Source organism: Bufo gargarizans, chromosome 1 (genome assembly GCF_014858855.1).
Source record: "Bufo gargarizans isolate SCDJY-AF-19 chromosome 1, ASM1485885v1, whole genome shotgun sequence".
In the NCBI taxonomy this organism is placed as follows: Eukaryota; Metazoa; Chordata; class Amphibia; order Anura; family Bufonidae; genus Bufo; species Bufo gargarizans.
In genome coordinates this window covers 469,947,245-469,970,780 of record NC_058080.1, presented here as the reverse complement: position 1 = coordinate 469,970,780, position 23,536 = coordinate 469,947,245, and the positions used below count along the sequence as shown (strand labels likewise).

At 43.1% G+C, this 23,536-nt stretch overlaps 1 protein-coding gene across 1 annotated transcript in view; it reads right to left on the bottom strand.

Annotated features, from left to right (window-relative positions):
- Nucleotides 1-23,536, bottom strand: part of SHC3 (SHC adaptor protein 3) — a 224,178-nt gene that overhangs the window by 54,724 nt on the left and 145,918 nt on the right. Inside the window, exons 9-10 of the mRNA XM_044287510.1 lie at nt 7,943-8,039; nt 1,526-1,720 (exon numbers count right to left, since the gene is read on the bottom strand). Of these exons, the coding sequence (XP_044143445.1) occupies nt 1,526-1,720; nt 7,943-8,039 (292 nt within the window). The remainder of the gene's footprint in view (nt 1-1,525; nt 1,721-7,942; nt 8,040-23,536) is intronic.

Genomic DNA, 23,536 nt, shown 5'->3' with positions numbered 1-23,536 from the left:
AAGTTTCAGCAAGCAGGTGTAGACCTACATCATTGTATCTGAGTCAGCGAAAAAGTACATATTTTAAAGGAAGGAAGTTTGTAGATACATGGATAGAATGTGGAATGAGATTATACATGCCAGGGGCATAGCTAGAACTGACTGTGCCCCACAGAAAATTTTTGTACACTCGTTACTAGCAAGTAGATAACCTCAAAGCTCAGGCAAGGAGGTGGATCCGCAGCTTACCTAAGTAGGAAGGTTGATCAGCTCCTTAATCAACAGCTGGGCGGAGAGCACAAGGAAAGGATTAACACTTGTAGTGCTGAAGGACATTCACTAAGTACTAGTCCTAGTTCACACAAGGAGAGTAGAGCAACATCTGCGCCTGCTCAAGACAGCAAGACAGTGGCAGGCTTTGATCGCTGGCACGACTGGTAGACTATTCCACAGATTTACAGTTCTTACAGTAAAAAAGCCTTGAGACCTCTGGAGACTGAACTTTTTCTTCTCCAGTCGATGGCAGTGGCCCCTTGTCTTTTAAGGGGATTTTACATGGAACAGCTTGTCATGATATTTTCTATGGCCCATTTATATATTAGTATAGGTGATTCATGTCCCACATTAGACATCTCTTCTCAAGACTAAATACATTTTATTATTTTAATCTTTCCTCATAACTTTGACCCTTCATGCCTCTTATCAGTTTAGTTGCTCTCCTTTTTACTTTTTCCAGCTCTAAGGGATCCTTTATATGGACTGGTGCCCAAAACGGAACTGCATATCCCAGATGAGGCAGCACGAAAGCTTTGTAAAGTGGTAATATCACATTCCTGTCCCGCGAGTCCACGCCTCTTAGTATATGACAATATCCTGGTAGCCTTAGAAGCAGCTGATTGACATTGTATACTGTTATTTAATCTGCGATCTACAAGGACACCCAAATCCTTCTCTACAAATAACTCTCCAATTGTTACTTGACCTGAGACATATGATGTATGTAGATTATTATTATCCAGATATATAACTTTACATTTATCCACAATGAACCTCATTTGCCAAGTTGTGCCCAAACACTCAGTGTTCAAGTCAGCTTGTGGTTTATGGAAATTTTCAAAACTGCAAAAGTACTACATAGCTTGGTGTCATCTGTAAAAATAGAAACAGTGTTATTAATCCCATCCTCAATATCATTAATAAGCTAAATAATAGAGGACCCAGCACTAAACCTTGGGGTCAATAATAATAGGTGGTTTGATGGTACGAATTGGGTTTATGCTATTTTTTATTTTTTTCTCATTATACATTTAATTTTTTTTTATTCTCCTTTCTAGCTTGACAAACATGATGGCACTTGTATTATGCCAAATGCTTATATGTCATGGTGTGTTTGTTGTACCTTTAGCTGAATGTATACTCCTTAAAATAAATAGAAAGTATGTTAAAAAAAAAACTCAAAAGAAAATATACATATGAATAGTTAAAAAGAGCCTTCATTTGGATACACATAATTTTTTTGGGTTTCCAAAAAAGAGATGGTACTTACTCATATCAAATAGATCTTTTCTAGGACTTATATCCTTGCAGCTGTCCACTGACCCACAAAACATTCCATCTACACTTCGCTGAAGAGCTCCTAGCATTTTCTTGTTCATGTGTTGGGTGTTGACATATGTGGGTGCATTGCTTCCATGATTAGCTGTAAACTTTCCTTCTGGAACACTGTATATGTCCAAAGAAGCTGCAAAATGTATTAGTATATTATTCTAAAAACGCCACAAAATGAAAATTATATTATGTCTCAAACCATTGTACATAATACCATAACTTTGGAGTTATACATGGGGCTCATCTCAGGACTCATCTCAGGTTAATTTGCATATCTATCAAATCGTTTTCTTTACACAATAAAAGCACTCAGAGCTTTGGGGACTGGATATTGCAGATGTGCTAGCGACCATCTAGAAACCCATGTCCTCAGCTCTATACACAAAATCCCGGTGACAGGTTCCCTTCAATTCTAAGGTTAAAGTAGCACTCCTACAAAAAAATTATTCTTTGCCCTGTAAGAAAGGTACATGATGTAAACTGCAGTTAAGGTAATCTTCTTACTGATGACTGTAAGTTATAACCTCCCTTCTGATCCTTAGCAGTGTCATGTGACCAGCACTCTGAATTTCCAACTGACACAGGACAGGAAGTCAGTTACTTCTCTATTCATTCTTGAGACTGACATTGAGGGTTCCGTAGGAATACATACAGAAACTGGCTTCCTGTCCACACATAAGAAGTTGTATTATTTGGAAAGGCAGACTGTTGGTCGCATGACACAGCTGAGAATCAAAAGGGAGGGGATAACTCACAAATGTTGTCACTGGAAAGAAAATTACCTTCACTATAGTTTATATTATGCACCTTTCTAAAAGGTCAGAGAATAAAAAAAATTTGTGGGAGTGCTTCTTTTAATATAAGGATGAAATAGAAGAAAACTTGGATTTCTTCATAAGAACAAACCTTGACCCATAATAAGTCCTATATGTGTCAGAGAAGGGTCCACCATCCAGACCTCTCTATGAGCCTCGAATGCCCTCCACCCTCCAGAGAACCCTACCTATCCCCCCAGAGCCTATCGATACATTACGTGGCTGGCCATTCATTTGAATAACACCATATAATGCTATATTTCCCCTACAGAAGTTCTCTAGGAATAGCAGTTGATGATCAGGGATTATAAAAGCCACACCTTCCTTTCAAAAGGAGTTGTTATGGTGAGATAACACTTTTAAGAAAATAGAGTATATTAATTATAATGACTCCTTTAATATAGTCCCAAATGACTATAAAAGTGTATTGATCACTTGCAAAAAGAGTACATAGATCACACTTAGGCCTAATGCACACGGCCGTGTGCAGTGTATCACTGTACTGTGGCGGCAGCAGGGAGCGCACGGCGTCATAGCAACCAATGACGCCGTGCGCTCCTGCTCTCAGCAGGAATCCAGGCCGCGGTTCCACGGACTGCTCACGGCCGTGTGCATTCGGCCTTAAGGGCCTATTACATCAATAGATAATCAATAAGATGATCACTAATGAGCGCTTGTAGTAATGCTCGTTAGTGATCATCTGGCAGTGTAATACTGCTGCCGATCACCCGATGAACGAGCAAACACTCGTTCATCCGGTAATCAGGATCTTTCAATATGTTTAAAAATCCTTGTGTGCCGGCGACAGATTGCATTGTGTAATAGACGATCTGCTGCCAGCAAACAATCACATACACCCCTTGAGGAAGCTTACGCGAAACGTGCGTCGGGGCTCTCTGGATCACCACTTAGGTATTTATGCCATTGTTTTTTCAGTAACCGTTCATTATATTATCCATATACCATGTACTTTGCACTTTATATTGATGTACTGTATCTGACTGGGTCCATATATTATATGCCCATTTTGGGTTATTTACTTATTACATAGTATCTCTGTGACCTTGTCAGTATTTGTGATCACATTGCCTAGTGGTGTTCCGTTTTTATCCTGTGTGTTCTTCATTCACCATTGTATTATTTTTCATTGTATTTTATCGGATTCTCAGTCTCTTTTTTGAGAATATAATAAAGTTTATATTCATTGCTATTTGCGCTAGTCTCTCTCTCTCTTTTGGTGTTACACATGCCAGCAAACAATGATAAGTATAGGGATGAACGATGGCATTAACGATTGTTCCTCTTTATATTGAGGAGGAGATCGCTGCATGTAATAGCAGCAGTCGCCTCCTCTAGCGAGCAGGCGGTGGACGGGAGGGAACACTTCACTCCCGACAATCGCCTGACTGATCTGTCAGTGTATCAGTACCTTTAATTCCAATTAATAAGTTGGTAATGTTACAATGTCCCACTGAGTAATTCACAGGTTACAGATTGTTACAGTCAATCAGTTTGCAACTGTGTATCGTAGAGCTGTGGTGTCTCACAGTATGTATACTGATCCCTGCATATGTGTCACAATGCAATGAATCATACAGCGCTCTCACGTTCACGCACCACATCTTCATACGGACGATTCTCTGCATATGAATACCAGTCCGTACACGGCATTATAGTGCCTAGAAGAGCTCACTATCATTTCCTTTGTAAAATATTCATTTCGTCCAATTTTTGTCAGGAGTTGGAAATTCTCCACATACAATTTAGTGCCGGCCAAACCCACCATTTTTGCTGGATTCGGCTGACAAAAGACTACTAGGTATGGCCAGTTTAAAGGGGTATTCCATTCACATCAAGTTATCCCGTATACACAGGACAGGGGATAACGATTAGATTGGTGGGGGTCCTGTTGTAAGACACCGTAACCGGTGGGGCTCCCCAGGATACAGCGAAGCCACAGACGAGGAAAGCAACACCAACACCAGCTTTAATGAAAACGGAAACTTTACTGAACAGTTGTATTGAACACAATCTCAAATGTAGTGAACATATAATAAAGTTACATACACTCGGCCTGGACACCGAGACCCCTGTGCTGCACAGCACGGCGCCCCAAGATGGCCGACAGACACCACTTGCAATGATTTACCTATTGCTGGCACAACTATCACTGACCCTCTGTACCACTTATTACCCTAGGAAACAGGAACAATTGTCTGGAGGGCAAGATACAGGCAGCACAAGAGCTCACAATCTTACAGATTTATACAATAGTTTTCTCTTCCCTTACTCCTAAACCGACACTGTAGCAAGTGTCCGTAATACTTCCAGTCAAGACGCTGGAGTAGCTGAAGTTTGCAGTGATGTCTATTGTTGATCCAGCTGTGAACTTTAACCTTATAACTAGTAAGTCCTGGTGTTGGGTAATTTCAGAATCTTTGTAGCACAATCCTTGCAGTACAATCCTTGCAGCCTGCCTCACATAGGATCTCTATCTGACTAACTAAATGCAGGCTAGATCACAGTCTCTAGTTTTTCCATGCTCCCACAATATACTGCAGTGCGTGCACGATCTGGCTTACTGACCCGGGTCTGTTCTTCATCCGATGGTGACTTAAACCAAATAACAAGTTTGTCCATCCACAATGAGGCCCTGCAGGGTCTGTAGCTCCATTCCACAGCTTTTCCAGCCTTCTGGGAACCGATCCTCTTTCCTGGATGACATCTGGATTGCTGACAGTCATCAATCACTTCCAACAGTGACTCTGGCCACTCCAGGTCTCAATGACGCCTGGGTGCCACTAGATGTGGCCTTCCAGCTCCTGTCTCTACAAAATATGTCTGCCGAGTCATTTCCTGGTTCTTCTTCAGCTAGTAACCACACCTCTCAATGCATATTCAATTACTTGCAGTATGTTAGCTGTGTGGGGAAACAGCGGACTCTTATGGCAAAAATGCAGAATGACAGTTCTAATAAAGTAATGTATACAGAAACAGTATGAACTGTTTTTCCATCTTGCATTCCACCCCACTAGAGGTCCTCGGCAACCCTCCCCACCCACACTATTTCCGTGTATAGAGCTGTGAGGGTACATCAGCGTTGGCCCATGTTGACCTTTGCAGAGTAAAAGGCCCAGAAACACTGGGGACATCAGACACATCTGACATGGAAGGATATGCTGACTGCTCAGCATTCACTCTCTCCTAATCATCCAGCAACACCGACCTCTCGGACTCCACCCCACTTAAATGTGCCACATAACAGGGCTGATGGCATACAGGTTGTGCAATGGGGCTCAGCAACTGTACTACTTTGGCATGCCCCCCTGGACTCTCTCTAGCATGGAGAATATTTTCTCCAGGGCATCTTTCCTGGACTCGGGCCTTACCACCACAGTCCCTCTAATGTCACCCTCTATGGTTCCCAGTGCAACCTCGGTCTGCATCTTGTGGGTTAGATTACACATTTTAAACACACTCCGCACCCTCTCAGTCCAGCCCTGCAATATCATGTTTCTGCCATTAACTTCGAACATGGCAGGGGCATGCTGGCCTTGCACTGGTGCACCCTGAGCTGGGTCCTGTTCCGGTGCCACTGGCGCCGGGGGAAGATCTCCCGCCGCGTTCCCGTCCATAATGGTCACTGTATCCTGCTGAATATGCCAAGTTCTAAGCCATGTACCGGGGTGGGCTCCCCAGGGATACAGCGAAGTCAAGAACGAGGGAAAAAACTCCAACACCAGCTTTCACCAAAACTGAATTTTACTAAAACGTGTTAATGAACACAACCACAAATGCTGGGAACATAAGATACATTTACATACAGCCAGCCCGAAGGCTGAGACCCTTGTGCTGCACAAAACGGCGCCCTCCAATGGATGCAGCAGGAAAATGCTGTAATTTACCTACTGGCAGGCACACTAATCTGCCACACCTTACCTGTTATTACCCTAAAAGAACAAAAATCACTGTATGGGTGTACGGTACGGGCTAGCTTGTGGTGCAGCACAACAGCTAACAATCTTACACAAATCTACAGTATTTCCCCTCCCATAACTGGTCCTGTAGCACGTGCCTGAGTATTCCTTCTGCACAAACCGCCAGCCTGGCTTGAGTATTTTGGGATTTGATCAGCTCTCCAAGGTGAAATGTCCCTTTAAGTTATGGAGTCCTTGCAAAGAACAGTATTAACTCTTGTGGCCTGACACAAACAGAAACCCTAACTAACTAACTACAAGCCTGGTCTCAGTCTCTAGGCGCCAACACTGTGATGAGGTGCGTGCACGATCTTACCGACCTGGGTCTGCTTTGCATCCGCTGGAGACTCCGAACAGAACAAACGTTTTTCCAACAACCATGCGGTACCACAGTGTATGTTCCTTTGTTCCTCTGAATTCCTGGATGCAATCTTCCTTCCTCTGGACAGGATCAGGGTCTTGGACACAATCAGCTTTACTCATCTGCAGCTCTAGTATGTGAGGGTTGCTCTCTTCTCTGCTCACACTTCTACTCAGTTTCTCACAGCCTCCTTCTAAAATGGCTGCTGCCTTTTCCATGCTTTGAAAAACCACACCTCCTTTGAATATTCAAATATCTGCAGTCTATTAGCTGTGTTAAAGAATCAGCGGCCTCTTGTGGCCAAACAGCAGAACGTCAGTCCAGAACATTTAATTTAATCCACACACAAACAGTGTTCAAAACAATAAGAGCTGTTTCTCAATCCCACACTATTGCTGGCCCCCACTGATCACAAGAACAGGGGCTCCTTACCCTGCAGCCCCTTGAAGTGAATGGAGCAGTCGGTCAGGCGTGCTTATGGGATTATGGGAATTCCGGAAATAGCCTCATACAGTGCTCGGTTATATCCAGAGTTCCCATAGAAATGAATGGAGCATGTCTGACTGGCCACTCTATTCATTTTAGGGGCTGCAGGGGGTACTGGGCCCCCATTCTTGTGATCGTGGGGGTCCCAGTGGTAGGAACTCCACTGATCTAATAGTTATCCCCTATCCTATGGATAGAGGATAACAATGCAACTGGAATACCCCTTTAAAGAGGCTCTGTCAGTATGATCTAATAGTCTAATGAGATAATGATCAACCCTAATAAACCTGGCTCATTATGCTGATTTAAAAAATACTTTTCTTTTGTCTGTATGCTAAACAGCTGCAGATACATCTGCATTTTTATTCATGTGTAAATAAGCAAGTAGGAGCCCTTGGGGCAGGACTGAATCTTTGGAGCACTGCTTTTGTAACACCCCCTGTGCTCTGCACATAGCCCCCTTCCCTTGATTAACAGGGCTAGACATCAGTATGTTGAGGGCCGAGCGAGCTGTGTTATAGAGTTGTGTACATATCATATACCTGGTTTAATAGGGTTGATCATGCTGACAACCCTCAACAACAAAAAATGGAAAAGAAGAATCAAAAGCAAAGCAAACAGAGACAACCACTAGATTCTTACTACTGGATAAGAAAGCACCCAAAATAAATGCTGTAAGCCATTGACAAGGCAGCAGGTTTAGGAAAACATCTTACCTTGCCTTTTTATAGCTTGCTGAAAGTTTTCATTAGACTTATCAACCAGATGACGACCTTGGTAATATGTTTGTTCTATTCCAGCAGAGGTCATAAACTAAATTAGTGAAAAAAAAGCTCTTGTGATTTCTTTGAACATGTTTCATTAAAGGGGTTATCTAATTTATCAAAAACCCCCCCACATGTGCCGGGCCCCTCACCAGTATTATACTTGCCCCACTCCCGGCGCCGATCCTGGTCCCCGCACCGCCGCTGCTGCTTCTCCCTGCACACAAATGAAAACATCTGGTGTTGGGGGGAGTAGCCAATTGCAGGCGGGGATAAGGACGAGCCTCCCTAGCGTCACAGGTGACACTAGGGAGGCTAGTCCCCGCCCCTGCCTGCCATTGGCTGCTCGCCCCCAACACCAGATGTTTTCATCTGTGTGCAGGGAGAAGCAGCAGTGGTGGTGCGGGGACCAGGAGCGGCACCGGGAGTGGGGAAAGTATATTACTGGTGAGGGGCTCGGCACATGTGGGGGGATTTTGAGTAATTGGACAACCCCTTTAACTTCATTCAGCATTGTCAAAGGTGAATGGAAGAGTTACAAATTCATTTTAACCCCTTGAAGACTTACCTATTTTTGGCCTTCACCAGTTCAAGACCTGGCTATTTACCCCCTCTTTATGACTAGACACATTGTGGGAAATTTATCAAAACTGATGCAAATGGAAACTAGCTTAGTTGTCTATAGCAGCCAATTAGAATCCATTTTTCAGAGCTCCTTTGGGAAATGAATGAATCAATCTGATTGGTTGCTATGGGCATCTAAGGCTACTTTCATACTAGCGTTTTAGTTTTCTGGTATTGAGATCCGTCATAGGTGCTCAATACCGGGAAAAAAACGCTTCAGTTTTGTCCCCATTCATTGTCAATGGGGAAAAAACTAAACGGAATGCTCCAGAATGCATTCCGTTCCATTTAGTTGCGTTCCAGTACCAGATAGCAAACTGCAACATGTTGTAGTTTGCTTTCCATCCTGAGATGCGGAGCCACAATCTGACAGAATAGAAAACGTATCCGTCCTCCATTGACTTTCAAATGAGTTCATGACGGATCCGTCTTGGCAATGTTAAAGATAATACAGCCGGATACATTCATAACGGATGCAGATGGTTGTATTATCAATAACGAAATTTGCGCTCCCCAATGCTCGGAGAAAGTTTGTGCGGCCTCCGGAACAGATCCAGACCCATTTAACTTGAATGAGTCCATGATCCGCCCGTTCCGCAAAAAGATAGAGCAAGTTCTATTTTTTTGCGGAACTGAAGTACGGAACCCCACTCCGAAGTGCTTCCATAGGGTTCCGTTCCGTGCTTTCGTTCCGCACCATTCCGCATTTCCAGATTTGTGGACCCATTCAATGGGTCCGCATCCGTGATGCAGAATGCACACGGAACGGTGTCCGTTTATTGTCGATCCGCATATGCGGTCCGCAATACGGAAACGGAACACCTACGTTCGTGTGCAGGAGGCCTTAGTCAGTTTTCTTTTGCATCAGTTTTGATAAATCTCCCTCGTTGTTTTTTTTTTTCAGTTCCTGCTGTTTTGAAAGCTTTTTTTAAATAATTTGGTTATTTAAATACTATTTCAATGATGTCTGGGAGAATTTTTTATTCCAAATTTATTTTATCATTTTTTGTACTTGGGAAAAATAAAAAGAATTACCGTATTTTTCGCCCCATAAGACGCACTTTTTCCCCCCCAAAAAATGGGGGAGAAATGCCCCTGCGTCTTATGGGGCGAATGCTGACAAGTTTAACATCGCTGGATGCGATGTAGAGCGAGCGGGGGCCGGGGGAGGGACTGGTAGGAGGACCTGGGGGCCGGGAATAGCGGCGGGGCGGTGCAGTCAGTGTACTATAGCCCCGCCCCGCCGCTCCGGTATAGCAATATAAAATATCTTATTCAATTAAAAGGTATTACATATGCCCCCTCTGCCCCTCACTCCTAAAAGTACCTTACATCCTATCCCTAATAGGTTCTGTACGATGCCGGCAGGCCGGGCGGGCGGCAGCGTAATTCTCTTATCTCACTTGCCTGCGCCGCCTACTCTATGAATGAAGCAGGCGGCGCAGGCAAGTGACGTCAGTGAGTGACGCGCCGGCCTGCCTGCTGGAACACCGGCGTTGTACAGAACCTATTAGGAATAGTATGTAAGGTACTATTAGGAGTTTAGGAGTGAGGGGGCATATGTAATACATTTTTATTGAATAAGACATTTTATATTTGTATACTGGGGGGGGGGGGGTTGGCTGATCCGTGGATGGCACAGTTAAGGAGTGGGGGGGGGGTCTGTGGATGGCACTGTTATGGGCTGGGGGGTCTGTGGATGGCACGGTTATGGGGTGGGGGGTCTGTGGATGGCACATATATAAACAGTGCCATCCACAGATCCCCCCTGTAACAGTGCCATCCACAGATCCCCCCTGTAACAGTGCCATCCACAGATCCCCCCTGTAACAGTGCCAGCCACAGATCCCCCCTGTAACAGTGCCAGCCACAGATCCCCCCTGTAACAGTGCCAGCCACAGATCCCCCCTGTAACAGTGCCAGCCACAGATCCCCCCTGTAACAGTGCCAGCCACAGATCCCCCTGTAACAGTGCAAGCCACAGATCCCCCCGTAACAGTGTCCGTCATCCACAGATCCCCCCATAACAGTGTCCGTCATCCACACATCCCCCCATAACAGTGTCCGTCATCCACACATCCCCCCATAACAGTGTCCGTCATCCACAGATCCCCCCCCATAACAGTGTCCGTCATCCACAGATCCCCCCATAACAGTGTCCGTCATCCACAGATCCCCCCATAACAGTGTCCGTCATCCACAGATCCCCCCATAAGTGTCCGTCATCCACAGATCTCCCCATAAGTGTCCGTCATCCACAGATCTTCCCATAAGTGTCCGTCATCCACAGATCCCCCCAATAACAGTGTCTGTCATCCACAGATCCCCCCATAACAGTGTCTGTCATCCACAGATCCCCCCATAACAGTGTCCGTCATCCACAGATCCCCCATAACAGTGTCCGTCATCCACAGATCTCCCCATAACAGTGTCCGTCATCCACAGACCACCATTAGTTCCAAACCCACCAAAAGCACACCTTTTGGTTAAAAATATTTTTTTTCTTATTTTCCTCCCCAAAAACCTAGGTGCGTCTTATGGGCCGGTGCGTCTTATAGGGCGAAAAATACAGTAGTCTGTTTTTCCAAAATGTTTCTGCATAAAAAATGCATAAAAAATAGTTTTACTATTTACTAAACCTTTATTTATAAAAAAAGAAATCCCCAATTTTTTTTAAAAAAATTGGCAAATTTGAAATTTGTTAATTTTAACTTCTCTGCTTTTAAGACAGATAGCAATATCTCACAAAATAGTTATTAAGTAAAATTCATGTAAATGTCATTTTATTTTTGAAAAGGCTTAGAATTTTAGAAGCTATTTTTCTGATTTTAAAGAGAAAATCAGTTTTAAAGTGACTTTAACCCCTTAAGGAACAGGTAATTGTCCACCTTAAGGACCAGACTGATTTTTGCAAATCTCACATGTGTCACTTTATGTGGTGATAACTTTAAAACACTTTTACTTACCAAGGCCATTCTGAGATTGTTTTCTCTTCACATATTGTACTTTATGACAGTGTTAAATTTGAATCCGAATATTTCATTTTTATTTATAAAAAATACCAAATTTACTAAACATTTGAAAAAAATTGTAACTTTCCAAATTTTAATTTCTCTGCTTTTAAAACAGACAGTAATATCTCATATAATAGTTATTACTTTACATATCCTATAAGTCTACTTCATGTTTGGATTATTTTATGAATGCCATTTTATTTTTTGGGGACGTTAGAAGGCTTATAAGTTTAGAAGCAAATCCCAAAACCCACTTTTTAAGGACCAGTTCAAGTCTGAAGTCACTTTGTGAGGCTTACATAATAGAAACCTCAGAGAAATGACCCCATTTTAGAAACTACTCCCCTCAAGGTATTAAAAACAAATTTTACAAATGTTGTTAACCCTTTAGGTGTTTCACAAGAATTTATGGAAAATGGAGATGACATTTCAGAATTTCACTTTTTTGGCAGATTTTCCATTTTAATAATTTATTTTCCGCTAACAAAGCAAAGGTTAACAGCCAAACGAAACTCTATATTTTTTGCCCTGATTCTGTAGTTTACAGGAATACCCCATATGTGGTCGTAAACTCCTGTACAGGCACACGGCAGTGTGCAGAAGGAAAGGAACGCCATATGGTTTTTGGAGGGTAGATTTCACTGGGATAATTTTAACTTGCCATGTCACATTTGAAGACCCCCTGATGCACCCCTAGAGTAGAAACTACAAACAATTTCTGTTTTGTAGCATGACATAATAAAAGTAGAATTGCACTGAAAAAATAGCTATTATATTTGTGCCTGGAACGCTGAGTGGCAGAAGTCTGATTTGATTGTTTCCATTTGTGCAACAGACATTTATGGAAACTGACCATAATTAAGTGTCTTCTTCTCCACCAGGAATAGGGGACGAGTATCATTATTCTTCAGATGAGTGTGGATACCATCTGATGTTTAAAGTCTATGGGCAGTGCGGAACTGAATTACGGGAGTCTTTTAGTGATTTTGTTGATGCAAAACTGCTGATAAGTAAGGGCAAGGTGCTGTAGCATCCAACCAGGAGATCACTACAGCCATCACCCCCAGCAGAGATGGCAGGTTGTGGACGTGTAGACATTCTACATAATGGAATAAACCAAGTACTAATAAAGGGGTTATCGGACCCCTTTAATGACTCCCCAATGCCTGAGCACCTCATATAGGTTATACTTACCCTGCTCCCCGACACCCGTGTAGCTCCTTATCCCCGCACGGCCACCGCTGCATCTGCCTGCTGCACAGGGTGGCGGGTTGGTTGTTAGCAGGCCTCGATAGGGATGAGCCTCCATAATATCACCAGCGATGCTAGGAAGGCTTATCCCCATCGTGGCCTGCTATTGGCTGTCCACCCCCTCCGTTGCCAGATGTTTTAATCCGTGGGACGGAGAGATGCAGCAGCCGTGTTGGGATCCAGATATATGCGGGTGTCGGACTGCTGGGCAAGTATAACTCATATGAAGTGTTCGGGCACTGAGGGGTTCATTATAGGGGTTGCAGAACACCTTTAACCCGTAGAGGACCCGCGCCATGTACGGTGTAGCTGGACGGGACTTAAGGACCAGCAACGTACATGAACAGCGCAAGGTCCATCGGGTTCTGAGGCAGGATCGCGGAGGAACCGGAGTGCGATAGCCTGGAAAGGCGAAACGTGTGTCGAGGTGCAGCTCCGGTCACATACTCTGGGTTCCAGCATACCATGGGTAACTTTGCATATGTTGTCATGCCTTGTTAGTTAGTTTGTTATCTTAAGGATACTGATCACACCTAGCACTTTTGCCCTGCCTTATTCTGTGTGATTTGGCCACCTGCAATTCCATGCAGCCTTTTTATTATTCTGGGGTGGGCAATCTTGGCTACGTGTGACCTTTTTTACCTTGTATAAGCATGAAGCATACTTACCATTATATGTCACTTTGGGTGTACCTACAGTTCACCCATATCTATGCGGTCTCATACCCAGGGCTGTGACCCCTCTTTCCCTGTCAGTTGGGTTTTGTGAGGGTGGTTGCTTTTGACCCTGCTACACGGGGGCCCCTCACCCTCCTCTATTCTTGTGCCTTATGTCATTGTATTTTTTGCTATTTGATTATGTCTTAATAAATTACATATATTTTACATGTGCATTTTTCATCTTCTTTGGGGTTATTGGTCTGGTTCTTTTGTTTGGTTGAGTATAGTATAGTGTTATCTTACATACCATTTGAGTGAGTTCTTCTTTATAGGTTGGTCTAACAGATTGTGCGGGCTTCACTGAACTAGATTTTTTCAAAATCTTCTTCTCGGAAGATTTTGTAAATTTAATGGTGGCCCAAACCAATTTATACACCTAACAAATCATCAATCAGAACCCTACATTGCCATATGCTAGATTATGCGAGATTATGAAGTTTTGGGAACTTGTGCTGCATATGGCCGTTGTAAAAAAAAAAAAACGTTAGACAATATTGGAGTTTGGACATTTTCAACCAGACTCCAATTTACAGTAACACCATGACCCAGAAGCGATTTGAGTCAATTTGGAAATTCCTACACTACAACGACAATGCACAGTACCCGACTTTACATTTGACCGTCTGTTCAAGGTTAGGCCTTTCGTTGACCACTTTAACACCATGTTTGCTGAGGTGTACAACCCTGATAAAAATTGTCTGTGTAGGTGAGTTCCTATTTCTTTTCAAAGGGAGGGTTAGATTCCGCCAGTACCTGCCTAGCAAACGGGCAAGATATGGCATAAAGATTTACAAACTTTCTGAGAGTAGCTTAGGGTACACCCACAAGTTCTGCATTTACGAAAGGAAAACGTTTGCGGATAGAACCCCCAGAATGCCCTTCCCCGTCCTAGGAGTTAGTGGGAAGATACTCTATTATTAGGGGAACAAATAGGGCAATCTGTCACAAAGACCGTGATCGCCGAACAGTGTGCTGTCTTCCTGGCGCTAGAGTTCGACACATCGCGGATCGGGTTGACAGATTACTGAGAGGGGCTGGAGAAGATCCAGCGGTAATGGTCCATATCGGAACCAATGACAAAAGTAGGGGTAGGTGGAGAGTCCTTAAAAATGATTTCAGGGATTTAGGTCAAAAGCTTAGGGCAAGGACCTCAAAGGTAGTATTTTCCGAAATACTACCTGTACCACGGGCTACACAAGAAAGGCAGCGGGAGATTAGGGAGATTAACAAGTGGCTCAAGATCTGGTGTAGGAAGAAAAGGTTTGGGTTCCTGGAGAACTGGGCCGACTTCTCTATAGGCTACAGGCTCTATCGTAGGGATGGGCTGCACCTCAATGGGGAAGGGGCAGCTGTGTTGGGGAAGAAAATGGCTAGAAGGTTGGAGGAGTGTTTAAACTAGGGACTGGGGGAGGGAAATTACATTATAGGAGGGGAAGATAGTGCAGATAGAGACTGGGGGCAAGGTAGTGGGACTGGGGGTAGAATGGAAGGAGGGACTAGAACAGTTCAGAGGGAAAGGTGTAGGGTAAAAAAATATACATAAACCTCTCAAATATATGTATACTAATGCCAGAAGCCTGACAAATAAAACTGGGGAACTGGAATTAGTGATGTGTAAGGAGGACTATGACATAGTGGGAATAACTAAGACATGGCTGGATGATAGCTATGACTGGGCAGTTAATGTACAGGGTTACAGTCTGTTTAGAAAAAAACTGAGAGGGGGAGGGGTCTGCCTTTATGTAAAGTACTGTCTAAAGCCCACACTTCGGGAAGATATAAGTGAGGGACATGAACATGTGGAGTCACTGTGGGTAGAGTTACATGGAGCTAAAAACAATAATAAATTACTAATAGGAGTTTACTATAAACCACCTAATATACCAGAGTCCACAGAAAATCTACTACTAAACGAGATAGACGAGGCGGCAAATCATAATGAGGTGGTTATTATGGGGGACTTCAACTACCCAGATATAGACTGGGAAACTGAAACTTGTATATCTCATAAAGGAAACAGGTTCATGGCAATAACCAAAAACAATTACCTCTCTCAACTGGCTCAGGACCCAACTAGAGAGACAGCCATACTGGACTTAGTATTAACCAATAGACCTGACAGAACAACAGACGTGCTGGTTGGGGGACACCTGGGAAATAGTGACCATAAAGTCATAACCTTCCAATTATCATTCAAAAGAGCGTTTCTACAGGGAGGAACAAAAATACCAAACTTCAAAAAAGCTAAATTTAGCCAACTAAGAGAGGCCATAGGCCGAACTAACTGGGACAAAGTCCTCAAAAATAAAAATACAGCCACAAAATGGGATATCTTTAAAAACATCCTAAAATTTCATTGTGAGAGGTACATACCGTATGGGAATAAAAGGTTAAGGAACAAAAAGAAACCAATGTGGATAAACAGAACTGTAAAGAAAGCAATAAATGACAAAAAGAAAGCATTTAAAACACTAAAACAGGAGGGTAGCACGGAAGCAATGAAAAACTATAAGGAAAAAATTGAACATGTAAAAATCTATTAAAAGCGGCCAAACTAGAGACCTAGAGATTAATTGTCAAAGAGAATAAAACTAACCATAAAATGTTCTTCAATTATATAAATGTTAAAAAGTATAAATCTGAAGGTGTCAGCCCTTTAAAGAGTAATGAGGGGGGAGTCGCAGAGAGCGACAAGGAGAAAGCAAAGCTGTTAAATATTTTTTTCTCCAATGTATTCACTGAGGAAAATAAACTGTCAGATGAAATGCTGAATGTAAAAATAAATTCCCCATTAAAAGTGTCCTGTCTGACCCAGGAAGAAGTACATCAGCGACTTAAAAAGATTAAAATAGACAAATCGCCAGGACCGGATGGCATACACCCCCGTATCCTAAGGGAATTAAGTAATGTCATAGCCAGACCCTTTTTTCTGATATTTGTGGACTCTATACTGACAGGGAATGTCCCACAGGATTGGCGCATAGCCAATGTAGTGCCAATATTCAAAAAGGGTCCAAAAACAAAGCCTGGAAACTATAGGCCGGTAAGTTTAACATCTGTTTTGGGTAAACTGTTTGAAGGTTTTCTGAGAGATGCTATGTTAGAGCGTCTCAATTGAAATAAGCAAATAACGCCGTATCAGCATGGCTTCATGAGGGCTCGGTCATGCCAAACAAATTTAATCAGTTTCTATGAGGTAAGTTCTAGACTTGACAGCGGCGAATCAATGGATGTCGTATATCTGGACTTCTCCAAAGCATTTGACACTGTACCACATAAAAGGTTAGTATATAAAATGAGAATGCTCGGACTGGGAGAAAACATCTGTATGTGGGTAAGTAACTGGCTGAGTGATAGAAAACAGAGGGTGGTTATTAACGGTACACACTCAGATTGGGTCACTGTCACTAGTGGGGTACCTCAGGGGTCAATATATTTATTAATGATCTTGTAGAAGGCTTGCATAGTAAAATATCAATTTTCGCAGATGATACTAAACTGTGTAAAGTAATTTACACTGAAGAGGACAGTATACTACTACAGAGGGATCTGGATAGACTGGAGGCTTGGGCAGATAAGTGGCAGATGAGGTTTAACACTGACAAATGTAAAGTTATGCACATGGGAAGGAATAATGCACGTCACCCGTACATACTAATTGGTAAAACACTCGGTAACACTGACATGGAAAAGGACCTAGGAATTTTAACCACTTCAGCCCCGCTAGGTGAAACCCCCTTCATGACCAGAGCACTTTTTACACTTCGGCACTACACTACTTTCACCGTTTATCGCTCGGTCATGCAACTTACCATACAAATGAATTTTACCTCCTTTTCTTCTCACTAATAGAGCTTTCATTTGGTGGTATTTCATTGCTGCTGGCATTTTTACTTTTTTTGTTATTAATCAAAATGTAACGATTTTTTTGCAAAAAAATGACATTTTTCACTTTCAGCTGTAAAATTTTGCAAAAAAAACGACATCCATATATAAATTTTTCGCCAAATTTATTGTTCTACATGTCTTTGATAAAAAAAAAAATGTTTGGGCAAAAAAAAAAATGGTTTGGGTAAAAGTTATAGCATTTACAAACTATGGTACAAAAATGTGAATTTCCGCTTTTTGAAACAGCTCTGACTTTCTGAGCACCTGTCATGATTCCTGAGGTTCTACAATGCCCAAACAGTAGAAAACCCCCACAAATGACCCCATTTCGGAAAGTAGACACCCTAAGGTATTCGCTGATGAGCATAGTGAGTTCATAGAACTTTTTATTTTTTGTCACAAGTTAGCGGAAAATGATGATGATTTTATTTTTTTTATTTTTTCTTACAAAGTCTCATATTCCACTAACTTGCGACAAAAAATAAAAAATTCTAGGAACTCGCCATGCCCCTCACGGAATACCTTGGGGTGTCTTCTTTCCAAAATGGGGTCACTTGTGGGGTAGTTATACTGCCCTGGCAATTTAGGGGCCCAAATGTGTGAGAAGAACTTTGCAATCAAAATCTGTAAAAAATGACCGGTGAAATCCGAAAGGTGCACTTTGGAATATGTGCCCCTTTGCCCACCTTGGCAGCAAAAAAGTGTGACACATCTGGTATCGCCGTACTCAGGAGAAGTTGGGGAATGTGTTTTGGGGTGTCATTTTACATATACCCATGCTGGGTGAGAAAAATATCTTGGTCAAATGCCAACTTTGTATAAAAAAATTGGAAAAGTTGTCTTTTGCCAAGATATTTCTCTCATCCAGCATAGGTATATGTAAAATGACACCCCAAAACACATTCCCCAACTTCTCCTGAGTACGGCGATACCAGATGTGTCACACTTTTTTGCTGCCAAGGTGGGCAAAGGGGCACATATTCCAAAGTGCACCTTTCAGATTTTGCAGGCCATTTTTTACACATTTTGATTGCAAGGTACTTCTCACACATTTGGGCCCCTAAATTGCCAGGGCAGTATAACTACGCCACAAGTGACCCCATTTTGGAAAGAAGACACCCCAAGGTATTCCGTGAGGGGCACTGCGAGTTCCTAGAATTTTTTATTTTTTGTCACAAGTTAGCGGAAAATGATGATTTTTTTTTTTCTCTTTTTTCCTTACAAAGCCTCATATTCCACTAACTTGCGACAAAAAATAAAAAATTCTAGGAACTCGCCATGCCCCTCACGGAATACCTTGGGGTGTCTTCTTTCCAAAATGGGGTCACTTGTGGTGTAGTTATACTGCCCTGGCAATTTAGGGGCCCATATGTGTGAGAAGTACTTTGCAATCAAAATCTGTAAAAAATGACCGGTGAAATCCGAAAGGTGCACTTTGGAATATGTGCCCCTTTGCCCACCTTGGCAGCAAAAAAGTGTGACACATCTGGTATCGCCGTACTCAGGAGAAGTTGGGGAATGTGTTTTGGGGTGTCATTTTACATATACCCATGCTGGGTGAGAAAAATATCTTGGTCAAATGCCAACTTTGTATAAAAAAAATGGGAAAAGTTGTCTTTTGCCAAGATATTTCTCTCATCCAGCATGGGTATATGTAAAATGACACCCCAAAACACATTCCCCAACTTCTCCTGAGTACGGCGATACCAGATGTGTCGCACTTTTTTGCTGCCAAGGTGGGCAAAGGGGCACATATTCCAAAGTGCACCTTTCAGATTTTGCAGGCCATTTTTTACACTAGACTTGACAGCGGCGAATCAATGGATGTCGTATATCTGGACTTCTCCAAAGCATTTGACACTGTACCACATAAAAGGTTAGTATATAAAATGAGAATGCTCGGACTGGGAGAAAACATCTGTATGTGGGTAAGTAACTGGCTCAATGATAGAAAACAGAGGGTGGTTATTAACGGTACACACTCAGATTTTTTTTTTTCTCTCTTTTTTCCTTACAAAGCCTCATATTCCACTAACTTGCGACAAAAAATAAAAAATTCTAGGAACTCGCCATGCCCCTCACGGAATACCTTGGGGTGTCTTCTTTCCAAAATGGGGTCACTTGTGGGGTAGTTATACTGCCCTGGCAATTTAGGGGCCCAAATGTGTGAGAAGTACTTTGCAATCAAAATCTGTAAAAAATGACCGGTGAAATCCGAAAGGTGCACTTTGGAATATGTGCCCCTTTGCCCACCTTGGCAGCAAAAAAGTGTGACACATCTGGTATCGCCGTACTCAGGAGAAGTTGGGGAATGTGTTTTGGGGTGTCATTTTACATATACCCATGCTGGGTGAGAAAAATATCTTGGTCAAATGCCAACTTTGTATAAAAAAAATGGGAAAAGTTGTCTTTTGCCAAGATATTTCTCTCATCCAGCATGGGTATATGTAAAATGACACCCCAAAACACATTCCCCAACTTCTCCTGAGTACGGCGATACCAGATGTGTCGCACTTTTTTGCTGCCAAGGTGGGCAAAGGGGCACATATTCCAAAGTGCACCTTTCAGATTTTGCAGGCCATTTTTTACACATTTTGATTGCAAGGTACTTCTCACACATTTGGGCCCCTAAATTGCCAGGGCAGTATAACTACGCCACAAGTGACCCCATTTTGGAAAGAAGACACCCCAAGGTATTCTGTGAGGGGCACTGCGAGTTCCTAGAATTTTTTATTTTTTGTCACAAGTTAGCGGAAAATGATGATTTTTTTTTCTTTCTCTTTTTTCCTTACAAAGTCTCATATTCCACTAACTTGCGACAAAAAATAAAAAATTCTAGGAACTCGCCATGCCCCTCACAGAATACCTTGGGGTGTCTTCTTTCCAAAATGGGGTCACTTGTGGCGTAGTTATACTGCCCTGGCAATTTAGGGGCCCATATGTGTGAGAAGTACTTTGCAATCAAAATCTGTAAAAAAATGACCGGTGAAATCCGAAAGGTGCACTTTGGAATATGTGCCCCTTTGCCCACCTTGGCATCAAAAAAGTGTCACACATCTGGTATCGCCGTACTCAGGAGAAGTTAGGGAATGTGTTTTGGGGTGTCATTTTACATATACCCATGCTGGGTGAGAGAAATATCTTGGCAAAAGACAACTTTTCCCATTTTTTTATACAAAGTTGGCATTTGACCAAGATATTTTTCTCACCCAGCATGGGTATATGTAAAATGACACCCCGAAACACATTCCCCAACTTCTCCTGAGTACGGCGATACCAGATGTGTGACACTTTTTTGCAGCCTAGATGCGCAAAGGGGCCCAAATTCCTTTTAGGAGGGCATTTTTAGACATTTGGATCCCAGACTTCTTCTCACGCTTTAGGGCCCCTAAAAAGCCAGGGCAGTATAAATACCCCACATGTGACCCCACTTTGGAAAGAAGACACCCCAAGGTATCCAATGAGGGGCCTGGCAAGTTCATAGAATTTTTATTTTTTTTGCATAAGTTAGCGGAAATTGATTATTATTTTTTTTTCTCACAAAGTCTCACTTTCCGCTAACTTAGGACAAAAATGTAAATCTTTCATGGACTCAATATGCCCCTCAGCAAATACCTTGGGGTGTCTTTCCAAAATGGGGTCAGTTGTGGGGTGTTTGTACTGCCCTGGCATTTGAGGGTCTCCGCAATCATTACATGTAGGGCCAGCATTAGGAGTTTCTGCTATTCTCCTTATATTGAGCATACAGGTAATGAGATTTTTTTTTTCCGTTCAGCCTCTGGGCTGAAAGAAAAAAATGAACGGCACAGATTTCTTCATTCGCATCGATCAATGTGGATGAAAAAATCTCTGCCAAAAAAAAAAAATGGAGGGGAAAGGCGTCTGCCAGGACATAGGAGCTCCGCCCTACATCCATACCCACTTAGCTCGTATGCCCTGGCAAACCATATTTCTCCATTCACATCAATCGATGTGGATGAATAAATCATTGCCGGGATTTTTTTATTTTTTTTTATATATATATATATATTTACAAAGTGTTTGCCAAAGCATAGGAACGCCGCCTCCTCCTCAGCTCGTATGCCTCGGCAAACGTATCTGTCACTGCAGAGGAGAAAATCCCGTCTTGCAGCGCCGCATACACCGACTTGCGTGTAATCTGACAGCAGCGCAATGCTTCTGTCAGAATGCACATCGGTGCTGCAGCTAGTCAATCGGTTGGTCCACCTGGAAGGTAAAAAAAGAAAAAAAAAAAAAAAAAGAAAAAACCAGGCCGCAACGCAATAATTTTATTAACTTTGCAACAGAACATATAAACTTTAACTTTTTTAACTGAACATTAACGTGTTTGCTTACTGGTGTGTTTTTTTTTTTGTTTTTTTGTTTTTTTACCTTTATAGAACAAACCTCTCCTTCCCCATGGGTCAATGTGCAAAGCGCAAATCGCCCAAAGATGTGGCGAAGTGCGTTATGCACTTTGTCCCATGTGAAAGGAGACGTTTGCAGCAGCAGTGAGTGAATGGGCCCTAATAGCCCTGTGTGCCTGTCCTGGTGAGATGATCCCTATGCTAATAGTGTACCTGTGAGTGGTACTTCCGGAAACACTCTCCAAAGCATAGGGCAGGGTGGTCCGGACAGTCAGGACAGAAATAGCGGGTGTCACGCCTTATTCCACTCCTGCTACAGACACGACATCTTTTTCGGGGTGACTGTTGGGTTGAGGTACCAGGAACGACATTGGGGAAATGTCGCTCGTGTAGACGGCTAACTACACTGGTGGTTGGGGCCACGGAACCTCCTGGATACAGGAGGTTCTCGATGATCTCTTCCTGAAATTTGAGGAAGGATCCAGTTCTCCCAGCCTTACTGTAGAGAACAAAACTATTGTACAGAGCCAATTGAATTAAATATACAGACACCTTCTTATACCAGCGTCTGGTGCGTCGGGAAACTAAATACGGAGACAACATCTGGTCATTGAAGTCGACCCCTCCCATGTGGAGGTTATAGTCGTGGACTGAGAGGGGCTTTTCAATGACACGGGTTGCTCGCTCAATTTGTATTGTCGTGTCTGCGTGAATGGAGGAGAGCATGTAAACGTCACGCTTGTCTCTCCATTTCACCGCGAGCAGTTCTTCGTTACACAGTGCGGCCCTCTGCCCCCTTGCAAGATGGGTGGTAACGAGCCGTTGGGGGAAGCCCACGCGACTAGTTTGCGCGGTACCACAGGCGCCAATCCGTTCTAGAAACAAATGCCTAAAGAGGGCCACACTTGTGTAAAAATTGTCCACATAAAGATGGTACCCCTTGCCGAATAAGGGTGACACCAAGTCCCAAACTGTCTTCCCACTGCTCCCCAGGTAGTCAGGGCAACCGACCGGCTCCAGGGTCTGATCTTTTCCCTCATAGACCCGAAATTTGTGGGTATAGCCTGTGGCCCTTTCACAGAGCTTATACAATTTGACCCCATACCGGGCGCGCTTGCTTGGGATGTATTGTTTGAAGCCAAGGCGCCCGGTAAAATGTATCAGGGACTCGTCTATGCAGATGTTTTGCTCTGGGGTATAAATATCTGCAAATTTCTGGTTGAAATGGTCTATGAGGGGCCGAATTTTGTGGAGCCGGTCAAAAGCAGGGTGGCCCCTGGGACGGGAGGCGGTGTTGTCACTAAAGTGCAGGAACCGCAGGATGGCCTCAAAACGTGCCCTGGACATGGCAGCAGAGAACATGGGCATGTGATGAATCGGGTTCGTGGACCAATATGACCGCAATTCATGCTTTTTTGTCAGACCCATGTTGAGGAGGAGGCCCAGAAAAGTTTTAAGTTCGGAAACTTGGACTGGTTTCCACCGGAAAGGCTGGGCATAAAAGCTTCCCGGGTTAGCGGTGATAAATTGTGTGGCATACCTGTTTGTTTCGGCCACAACTATGTCTAAAAGCTCCGCAGTCAAGAACAGCTCAAAAAATCCCAGGGCCGAACCGATCTGAGCCGTCTCAACCCGAACTCCAGACTGGGCAGTGAAAGGGAAAACTACAGGTGCGGCTGAAGT